The 11,493-nt window shown below is 39.6% G+C and overlaps 1 protein-coding gene across 1 annotated transcript; it reads right to left on the bottom strand.

Moving 5' to 3' along the window:
- Positions 1-85: 85 nt before the first annotated feature.
- LOC121503822 (trafficking protein particle complex subunit 5-like) lies at positions 86-9,861 on the bottom strand. Its single transcript, XM_041778384.1, has 3 exons — positions 9,796-9,861; positions 3,877-4,151; positions 86-2,994 (listed from the first exon to the last, which is right to left on the bottom strand). The coding sequence occupies exons 2-3, from the start codon at positions 4,144-4,146 to the stop codon at positions 2,698-2,700; spliced, it is 567 nt and encodes a 188-aa protein (XP_041634318.1). The 5' UTR covers positions 4,147-4,151; positions 9,796-9,861; the 3' UTR covers positions 86-2,697.
- Between the last annotated feature and the right edge of the window lie 1,632 nt (positions 9,862-11,493).

Below are 11,493 nucleotides of genomic sequence, written 5' to 3'. Positions count from 1 at the left end.
AGCGTGTTGTTAAAGTCATAATCTGGTGTCATACTGACTCAGAGTCACACAGCAGGTTTATTTTCCCCCCGTTATTCCACATGAACAAACACACAGATCCACATGGAACTTTAATGTTAATTTGCATTTTTACAGGTTAATTAGATGGATTAAAAGGGATAATATAGCAAATATAACCAGTTTTTAGCTGTTTACTTATAATCAGAAAAGCCTAATCTTTGTTACCTGGTGTTTAAAATTTATAGTGGGATTAGGAAACGAATCAAGAACATTCTTATCCCACAAAAAGATGGATTTGGGGCAGATTTTCAGGTATTAAATGTTATAAAAAACTTTCAATTTACAATAAACATATACTCACTTGCCAATTTATTAGGTACACCTTGCTAGTGCATGATTGGACCCTCTTCTACCTTAATTCTTTGCTTTTTATATCAAACATGTTGCTTAGGACCTTCCTCAAATTTTGGCCCTTGTTGACATGATAGTATCTTTCAGTTGCCTCAGATTTGTGGGCTGCACATCCATGCAGAAAATCTCCCATTCTCCTACATCCCAAAGTTGCTCTACTGGATTGAGATCTGGTGATTGGAGGCTGTTTGAGAACACTGACCTCATTGTCATGTTAAAGAAACCAGTTTGAGATGGTTTGAGCTTGGAGTCATGGTGCATTTCCTGTTAGAAAAATAGCCAAATTTGGTTTCGGCATGGTCTGCAGCAATACCCAAGCAGGCTGTGGCATTTAAACCATGCACAATTGGTACTAAGGGGCCCAAAGTGTGCCAAGGAAATATCCCCCGCACTATTATACCAGCAGCAGCAGCAGCAGCCTGAACCCTTGATACAAGGCAGGATGGATGCATGCTTTTGTGGTGTTTGCATCAAATTCTGAACCTCAAGATTCGCCAGACCAGGCAACTCATTCCAGTCTTCTACTGTGCTTTTTGCTGATCTGTGTGAATTGTAGCCTCAGTTTCCTGTTCTTAGCTGGCAGGAGTGGCACTCTGTGGTCCTCTGCTGCTGTACTTCTGCTAGAGTTGCGTCTATATCAGCTCAAACCAGTCTGCTTGTTCTCCTCTGACCTCTGCCATCAACACGGCATTCTGGCCCAAAGATCTGCAGCTCACTGGAGTTTCCCTCTTTCTCATTTCAGCCATCAGTTTTCCCAGCACTGTTAAACATGTTTTATAATCTTACAAGTCTGGGAGGACATGCTACAGTGGCCAAAGATTAATTTAAGATGTCAGATTTGGTATCAGAGAGGAAGAAAAGGTTTCTGAGCATTTGTGTATTATTGATTGACACATCTGCTTTGTAGTCATCTGTTTACTTCTTCTCACAAACACACATTAAATAAAATAACAGAACAAACACTGTATGATACAATAAACCCCTCAGTAGCTGCAACCATTATAAGTCTGACAGAAATGAAACAAGCAGCAGGGGCTCAAATGGAAGAAAAGGGAAAAAGAGATAATCTGTCAAATCTGGACTTCTTTTTATACATTTTAGCCTTTTCTAATGTTAAAAGCAATGTGAAACTATTGAGTACTAAGTTTAGAAAGCAGGGCTGCCCTCATCAGTTCATCAGTGAGCTGTTTTGTTAGGTTGAGTCATATAGCTGCATGTTTTTTCTCTGAGCCTGTTTCGACAATACATAAATGATCCGTTTAGGGCATTCAGATACCAAGTAACTGCAACATTCTACCACATAGATGCATACTGTGCATTAACTATTCATCTTCAGTGATGACCTGATATCAGAACTTATTGCCTGCCTCGTATGCAAAGAATAGCAGCTGTTTAGTGTCTCTACATGCTTTGCAGTGTGGCTGCTGCTGATAAGAAACAATGTGGTTGAATTAGCCACAAGTTAAGAGGCTAGTGGGGCCCCTTTAACAGCTTTTCTACATTATACTTCCATAAACATGCTTTCAAAGAACACTATTTAGTAAATTAATCTTGTGTAGTACAGGCTAGATAACGATGACAGCTCAAAGCTAGCCGGTTTCAAGAGTCGTATGTTCTTGCGAATGATGGGAGTCTGCTCCCATTTGAGAGCCAGTTCCTTGCTTTCCATTTTTGTCCATCATTTTAAGGACATGAAAGCCAAAATGAAACAAAATGAGGAGCCTTTTAGGAGTGAAAGATTAGCTGTTATTCCTGAGCTGAGTCAAATAATCCAGAACTCTAAAAAGAGCTGCAATTCCAATCAATCCAAGAGAGGCTGGACCTGAATACAATCATGCTTTTTGTTTACAAGCTGAACATCACAGATCACGATACGTGCTGCATCTACACAACTAATGTCTATGCAGTCTGAGCTATCAGATATCAAACTGTCTTCATAACGCATTAGGTTGTGTCCACACAATGAACTGAGAATTACTACTTGCTATCTGAATGCACAAAATGGATATAAATCCATGGTGGTGTGTTGCAGGGTATACAGTTTAACCTCTTATTGTTTAGCCACCGTAGAATATTACTCATTGCTACACCACTGTAAATCTGCATTAATGCATTGTCAAAACGGGGTCTAAGTGTGGTCCAGGACGGTGCAGTCATTCATCCAAACACAGAATCTCCCTGTATAAACAGGTAAATCACAGTCAGTCAAGAACAAACACTCCCCTGCACCTTTAAAACTCTTCTTCATGACATACTGATCGATAATCAGCCTCTCTCTGCAGTCTCTTATCTCCCGTCCAGAGCTTTGTCTCTGGCTATGACCGACTCGTTGAACTTTATCATCAGCGTGGTGCCTTTGTGCCAGTGAGCCGTCACTTTGGCCGGGAAGCCGCTGTGAGTGAGGATGGCCTCCACGACGCCGGCGGTGAAGGCGGCACAGTTCAAGCTGCTGTTCTCTTTGGGCACAGAGATGTAGGCGTTGATCAGCGGCTCCTTCTCGATGATGTAATACGTTTTGTCATCGTCGTTGGCCTGCTCCAGTTTGTCCGCCTCCTTCCCAAACAAAGACTTCCACACGTTTACCTGAAGGAGGGGAAAAAATACACATTATAAAGTTTCAAACGCAGATGCTTTTAACTCTAAAAACACCTAATGCATCCTTGCCAAACTACACCAGGACTTTTTAACAATGAGTGGAAAAGGAACAGAGCTAATGTGGCAGCATGAGAGGAAACGAGACCAGTATGTGAGACCCAGGAAGCACAACTTCCTTTTTACTTTTTAGAAGGAGAAAGACTTCAGCTAGATAAGTCTAATGTGTCTTAAATGAGAAGTGTAGGAAAATTGTGTACATAGTTTCTGGGATATTGTCTACTATTTCAATTTTTTTTACCCTGAAACTATTCCTAAACTTATTCTGCTTAATTCTTTTAACAGACCAGGTCTATACTTCTAAACTTCACCATAAAGAAACAAATACTTTTAGAAGATTTTTATAACTGTAGATGAATAAATGATCATAAAAATGATGAATTATCAGCACAGAAACAAGCATGTGAAGGCAGAAACTGTCACTATTGTGTCAGACTGTGTTCCTTCATCCGTCATTGTGAATTTCTGTAGTGTGTTCCTTTTACATCATCTCTTGTCTTATAAGATATTTCCCCCTCCTATCCAAAGTGTAAAACTTCACACTGGGAGGAACATGCTTGAGTCAAGAAGAGAATCAGGAGGATTTTAGGGGCAGGCTGTCCCCAAACTTTCAGGAAATCTGCAAGAGTGCTTGACTGAATCCCTCTTCTTGTAACATGGGTCTGTTTTTTCTGTTTTTTTACCTAGCTGTAATGGGTCATCTCGTATTTCTTCCACTTCTCTTTAAAACCTGAAGTATCATTAAAAAAGGAATAATAATAAAAATAATAGTAGAAAACCTGAGGCCACCAGCGTTGTGTCCGATGTGCTAACCTTGATGAAGAGCAGCATGTTGAGCACTTTGGTCTCCCTCTTCCCATTCTTCTCCCTCAGCACCAGCACATCCAGCATGCTGGCTCCCACGCTCTGCCCCATGTCGGCCAGACGGGTCTGCAGCTCGGACACGGAGTAGACTCGGCTCTGACAGTACTGAACCATCTCTGAGAAGAGGAGGGCGAACGCGCTGACGCTGACCTCGGTCTTTGGCCGAGTGAGAGGTCGCTCCAAGATGTTGGATTTCCCTCGAGTGAACCGTGTGTCCATTTTTTCTGCAGGAGGGAGAAGGAGACAACCTACAGCTCAGAGTAATACTGACAAGCTGATCATCGATATCTAGATAGGAGTGTTTACTAGAAGTAGTGATTTTAACAAATTATGGGGTGCACAAACTGAGAAATAGGGACACAGTCAGCCCAGTCAAAGTATAATGCAGTACTGTCAAACAGAGCAAGGTGTTTTTATATAGCTTTTCCACACATCCAAGTTTTATTTGGGATGCTTACATTATTCAACTTCAACCACAGAAACCAAAATATATCACAAAAACCAAAAACTACTAGGGTTTTAATAATCCCTCTTTAGAAATGACCTTTTTTTTGAGCCCAAGCACAAACCACTGTTGTTCCATGATGGTCTTTAACTTTGTAATGCTCAAAGCTGTAAAATCAAGTTAGACTGAGGGTTATCTTCTTATTTAGACACACAGTCTAAAAACTTCAGTAAAGGTTTGAGCTGTCACTGGAGAAAGCATCCCAAGAAAACCAAAGAAATAAGTTTAGACTGGAGAAAAAGAATTGTTGATGCCCACAAAGCAGGAGAAGTGTCTAAAAAGTTATCACAGAGTTTCCAAGTGTCAAGAACAGGAGTGAGAAGGATCATCAGAGCCACACGGTCCAGAACAAGCCTGGTAGAGGGAGGAAGAGGAGGAGCACGATTTCAAGGACAGTGGAAAGGAAACTAGTGAGAGATGTGTCTAAAGACCTCAGAACAACTGACAAGACTCTAGTGAAGGACTTAGCCATGTCAGGAACTGTAGTCTCAAAGAAGACCATCACTAGAGCCCTGAGCAGGAAAGGACCAAGAAGAAGTCTGCAGAAGAGACACCTTCAAGCCAGACTGACGTATGCTAAGGACAACCTGGAGAAAGATTCTGATGCTGGAAGCATGTCCTTTGGTCAGATCAGTATTAATTTTGGAAGCTATTTTTAATTTTAGTCTTAGTGTTTAGACGAAACGTCTTTTAGTTTTAGTCACATTTTAGTCACTTCCGCCCTTTTTAGTTTTAGTCAACACAATCTCAAAACATTTTAGTCTAGTTTAGGTCCATAAAAAGTCCCCACATTTTAGTCTACTTTTAGTCCAAGCATTTATTTTCTCGCCTAAATCTGGTACCAAGTCATGGCAGTGTGTTCTCTGCACTCTGCCAGTCCTGGGGTCCCTGCTTTCTACAACAAGAGAGAGTGTGATGATTTGTGGCTCTTTTATGTCTTAATTTGAAACATTATTCCCCCACAAAAAAAAACGTAATTTTTTTTTTTTTTGCCACTTTTCACCCATTTCAGCTATCTTTTGCCTTTAAAGACCCCTCTTTTCCTTTTTCTTTTGGCCATTTTGCAACTTCTTTTGCCACCTTTTCCCCATTTATTCCACTTTGATCCTTTTTTCCCCACTTAAGCTACCTTTTCACCCCTAAATACCACTTGGTTCATTTTTTTCCCAAATTTTTACTTCTTCTTTTTGAAACTTTTTTTTTTCCAATTTTTGCTCCTTTTCTTATAATAAGCTACCTTTTGCCATTAAATATCACTTGTTTCCTTCTTTTCCCAAATTTATGCCTCTTCTTTTTTCCAATTTTCACCCTTTTTCACCATTTTTTTTTACCACATTTTGCCAATTTAAGCTACGTTTTGCCATTACATATTACTTGTTTCCTATTTTTTTGCCCATTTTTGCTACTCGTGACAGCTTTTTGCCCATTTTAGTCACTTTTTACTCTTTTTTTTTTGCCACTTTTGGACCATTTTTGCTACTTTCTGACTATTTTCCACGCTTCCTCCCAATTTTTGCCCCCTTTCACACATTTTTGCTGCCTTTTGACCATTTTTGCCACCTTGAACTTATTTTTATTGCTACTTCATGCCGTTTTTTCCACTTTTCACCACTTTGATTGTGGCTCTCGCAAAGTTTTTTTTTTTTTTTTAACAATTTGGCTCTTTGGTTGAGCAGGGCTGAGTAACACTGCTGTAGAGCATAAAACATCTACTGCAAAAAACTGTATCTGGTATTCTGACACATTTCAGGTTAAAGAATATTGCACTGTCTGCGATTAGAATATTCCAGCGTGCCATATTGTGGTTTAATCTAATTTGCAATTAATTGCCCAGCCCTAATACAAAGTAACACAAGCACATCACAACCCTCTCAACAATTTCTTTCCATGTTCCTTTTTGACACAGCCATTGTATTATAAAGACAGACACCATATTAATAAGTTTATAATTTATGTATTGGCATCATTTGTATATTTAATCCAAAGCTTGACACACCAAAGCCATGGTATCATTATAATTATTCTACCTGTTATACATGTATTGTCACTAGATGGCACAGTGGAGCAAATGAAGCACCATGAAGCTTTGGCCCATGAGTGAAGCAACTGGATGGAAAACTTCAATGCTTCATGACGCTTCAACTCACCATCACTACAGTTTTAGTCATCACACATCTATTTTAGTTAGTCTTAGTATAGTTATAGTCATGGAAAAAAAGGCTGTCGACAAACATTTTAGTCATAGTTTTAGTTGACGAAATAAACACTGGGTCAGATGAGACCAAACTAGGGTTTGTTGGTCATAGAGACGTTGGTGATGTTTGGAGAAAGAAAGGAGAGGCGTATCACACAGAGAACACCGTCCCCACAGTGAAACATGGCAGTAGGAGGATTATGCTGTGGGGATAATTCAGTGAGTCTAGAACTGGGAATCTGGTGAAGGTGGAAGGAATCATGAAGAAAGAAGGATATGAACTATGTCAAAAAAGTTTAACTGCCACTATTAACTCTAGATACAGACTGGCCCATTATAACTTCCTCCATCAAACCTATATTACACCATAGAAATTGCATAAATATAAACCTGAGATATCCAGCTTGTGCTTTAGATGTGGTATAGAAGAGGGCTCATTCCTGCACTGCACATGTTCATGCACAAAACTTAATACATTCTGGCTCGATTTCTTGGACATCATGACAAAACTTCTAGGACTACATCTCCCATCATGTCCTCAAATCTGTTTGCTAGGAGACTTTACAAAAATTTATGCACGATTGAGACCCAAAAGAAATTTCTTGCATTGGCCTTGTGCATTACCAGGAAGTACATAGCCATTACATTGAAGTCTGACTCCCAACTCCCTATAGCAAGATGGATCTCAGAAATGAACAGTTGTATTCCACTTGAAAGGATCACATATACACTCAGAAATGACTACAGTACTTTTATAGAGATGTGGCAGCCTTATTTGGCCACAAGTCTTTGGTCATCAGTACTAAGTATTGTTTGTCTTGCCTCTTGTTTTTCTGTCTGTTTTGTTCTCCTTTTAGTTTGTAGACAGGTGGGATAGGGAAGGGGTTTGTCTTGGTATTTTCACGTATGTCTTGTTAAGTTGGAAATCTGAAAATAACATATTCTAAAAAAAAAAAAAAGAAAGAAGGATATGTGAAGATTTATAAAGAAAACCCCAAGCGGTCAGCAGCTAAACTGGGTCTGGGTCACGGCTTTGTCTTCCTACCCACAACGACCCAAAGCATCTGTGTTATTGAGCAGCCTGCACAAAGTCCTGACTTATATCCTGTAGAAAATCTGTGGGGTGAACTGAAGACTAAGGTTCATGCCATTTTGAGAGATTGGCCAAAAGATGGGCTGGAATTCCCCAGGAGACGAGTCTAATACTAAAACCACAACAAACAACTGCAGGCTGTGATCCAGCAAAAAGGAGACACAACTGACTATTGGCATCAGGGGGAATCATCATTTAGATCCTGGTAGTTTTGTGAAATAATGTTGTTTCTGCGGCCAAAGGAAAACAATTTTAGTAGCAAAAATGGGCAAAAGGTTTCAAACTGGTTTAATGTCATTTTTTTTAAAATGGGGCAAAAATGACCAAACAAAGGCAAAAGGGGGCAAATTGGTAAAAGTTGCAAAAATTTGGTAGAAAAGGGGTTACAGGATGAAAAAATTAGAGAAAAAGGGGCCCAAAAAATTAACAAAAAATAGGTTAAAAATGGCAAAAATGGATTACAAGTGGCAAAACAGTGGCAAAAAGGTATAAAGTTGCAAAAAGGTGGTAAAAAGGAGTTAAAGGGGTGAAAAAAATAGCAAAAAGTGACCCAAAAAAGGCCAAACAACAGCAGAAATGGTCAAAAGGTGGCAAAAATGGGTTAAAACTGATTTTTCAAAATGTGGCACAGAAGTGGCCAAACAAAGGCAAAAATGGGAAAAAACAGGCAAAATAGTGGTCAGAATTGGTTAAAAAGTGCAAGAATGTGGCAAAAAGGAGTAAATGAAGTGAAAAAAATCACAAAAAGTGACCCAAAAAAAAGGTCAAAGCATGGCAAAAAATGGGCGAAAGGTTGCAAAACTGGTTTAAAGTGATTTTTTTTTAAATGGTGCAAAAAAGTGATGAAAAACAAAGGCAAAAAGGGGCAAAATTGGTTGAAAGTTGCAAAAATGTGGTGAAAAAGGGGGTTACAGGATAAAAAAAACTGGCAAAAGGGGCCAAAAATGGGTTTAACAAAGGCAAAAATGGATTACAAGTGGCAAAACAGTGGCAAAAAAAGGTATAAAGTTGCAAAAAGGTGGTGAAAAGGAGTAAAAGTGATGAAAAAATTTCAAAAAGTGACCCAAAAAAGGCCAAACAATAGCAGAAATGGGCAAAAGGGTGGCAAAAATGTGTTAAAACTGGTTTTTAAAAATGTGGCAAAGAAGTGGCCAAACAAAGGCAAAAGTGGGAAAGAACTGGTCAGAATTGTTTAAAAGGTGCAAAAATGTGGTAAAAGGGAGATAAAGGGGTGAAAAAATAGAAAAAAGTGACCCCAAAAGAAGGGAAAACCATGACAAAAATGGGCAAAAGAGGCCAAAAATGTGGTGAAAAAAGGGGTTAAAGGATGAAAAAAACTGGCAAAAGTGACCAAACAATAACAAAAAATGGGTTACAAACTGCAAGGCTGTGCCAAAAAGGGTACAAAGCTGCAAGAAGGTGGTAAAAGGGGTTAAAAGTGATGAAAAAAATCATGTAAATCAGGTAAATACTTGAAAAATTGAAATTTTCATAGGCAGGCTAAAAATGCCCTCATCTGTAAAACCAGACCTGCATGTCCTCCTCATCAGCAACCATCAGCTAAAGGTAAAACATGCCCTCTACCGTGGAAAGGGCGGAAATGCAACTTTAATTCAACAGGGCCTAAATAATTACAGTGTAAGAAGATAGCAGGGCTGATCGGTAGTTCAGGGACAGACTGTCTCTGTCAGGCCAGGACAAAAACAACGGTCTCTCTGTCTGACTGGGACCGTGTTTTATCTTTTGTTGACGGGCTGCTGTTAGCCTGTTAGCCATAAAGCTAAACTGTTTGCATTTCCGTTTTACTGAAACACATGACACCTTATAAACGCCAGTGTTACTACGGAGTATCTGAGGAAGCCACATTTACGCCCCAGTCTCCCCAGTCTACTGAAGCAGCTGATCGCTGTTAGCTCTTAGCCACCTAGCCACAATGCTAACTGGTAGTCATAGCTCTACATGCACGCGAGTTCTTACGAGAGTAAAACATACGCAATAGAAAGCATTCCTTCAGCATATATGATTAGATAAATACCCATACATTTTCTCTGGCGAGGTGTTTTAAATTTTACGAACCTTGTTAAGATTAGCTACTGTCCAGTTTCTCTTCTTCCGCTTCCTCTTCTTCCTCGCGCCCTGAATAATCGCGAAGTGAAACTTGGATTGTGCTGCGCAGCGCCACCTACTGCACCGGAGTATACCGCTGGATATTAGACCTGTACACACCTAAGGCAGCGTTTTGTGGAGGTAGTGCAAATTCCACATGAATCTGTATCCATTTTAATGTGCCAGAGGTTTAATAAGTAGGGATTTTAACTCATAAAAACATGCATGTCTTTCTTTCTTTCTTTCTTTTTTTTCTAAAAGAAACAAAATCTTTTTCCTTGTACCGCATGAAACCTGTTACCTGTTTAGTAGTTTAGAACAGCCTCCTTGAGATTGACGTCAGTGATGAGACTGGCAGGAGAAGCAGCACAACTGAAAACTTTAATCAGAAAGCTTCTGATTGGTTGATTGACAAAACTTGAGTTAACTGGAGGCACACCTGTGGATGTATTCTGAGGCAAAGGGGGAAGCTTGCAAGCCTGAGAACATCATCCCAGCTGTGAAGTATGGGGGGAGGCAGCATCATGTTGTGGGGGTGTTTTGCTGAAGAAGGGAATGGTGCATTTCACAAAACAGAAGATTTATTTTTGGGGCGTTTTAGTGCCTTCATTCAACGGAGGAGGACGGCGGATAGAGTTGGAAATGGGTGGTGAGAGACATGCGGCAAAGGACCACAGGCCGGATTTGAACCCGGGGCGTACATGGGTAGCACCCGAGACGCCAGGCCATCTGCATGCCCCCATGATTCTGATCTTAACCCCTTTTTGCCAGTTTCCCCCCTCAGTTTTGCATTGATCTATGCAACTTTTTGTCCTTTTTGCCATTTATTTTTCCCACCTTACCCAACTTTTCCACTGTTTGCCCATTTCTGCAACTTGTTTTTTTTCTCATTGTTGCCACTTTTAACCCATTTATATCATTTTATTTTTACTATTTAATCAATTCTTGCCACTTTTCATGCACTTTTGCTGCTTTTTTGCCACCTTTTGTCCAATTCTGCAACATCTTACAGCTTGTTACCTACTTCAGCCTCCTTCTGCCAATGTTGCCCATTTGATGCCACATTTTCACATTTTTATCCTGTTTTTTTTACCCTAACCCACTTTATTTTTATAGCTTTTTGCCCCACAGCTTTTTTCCACACATTTGCAATTTTTTCCCCTTGTTTGTTGCCATTTCTGCCACCTTTATCCCAATTCTGTAACATCTTTTTGCAACTTTAGCTCACAACTCAACTGTCTTTTGCCATTTTTGCCATTTTTGTTGTTCTTATTGCCACTTTTTTGTCCAACGGTGCAACAACTTTTTGCATTGTTTTTTTGCATCTTTTTTGTCTCTTCTTTTTCCCACCTTACCCCATTTTTTCCACTGTTTTGCCACTTTTGCCCATTTCTTTGTCTTTTTAACACTTTTTTGCCCTTTGATGCCGCCTTTTTTACTATTTAATCAATTCTTGCCACCTTTCATCCATTTTTGTCTCTTCTCACTTCTGAATCGTAGTCTCACTTTCTTCTCCTTTAACTTCTGGCATCCTGACATTTGTGCTCATTATGGCTTTGCTATTAAGTCTGACATTACTTTCCTAATAATATCATTTACTGTGTTAACACAGAAAATGATTTAGTGTCATACAGTGAGAAGAAAAGGTTGTGTCTTTAAGTCTATGTA

Source organism: Cheilinus undulatus, linkage group 21 (assembly GCF_018320785.1).
Source record: "Cheilinus undulatus linkage group 21, ASM1832078v1, whole genome shotgun sequence".
Taxonomy (NCBI): domain Eukaryota; kingdom Metazoa; phylum Chordata; class Actinopteri; order Labriformes; family Labridae; genus Cheilinus; species Cheilinus undulatus.
This window is presented reverse-complemented; position numbering and strand designations above follow the sequence as displayed.

Bases quoted from the DNA above. Each gene is read 5' to 3' on its own strand.
- LOC121503822 (XM_041778384.1), bottom strand. From the start codon at position 4,146: ATGGACACACGGTTCACTCGAGGGAAATCCAACATCTTGGAGCGACCT. The intron at 2,995-3,876 runs GTTAGCACATCG...CCCCTCCTTCAG, and splicing joins ACATGCTGCTCTTCATCAAG to GTAAACGTGTGGAAGTCTTT.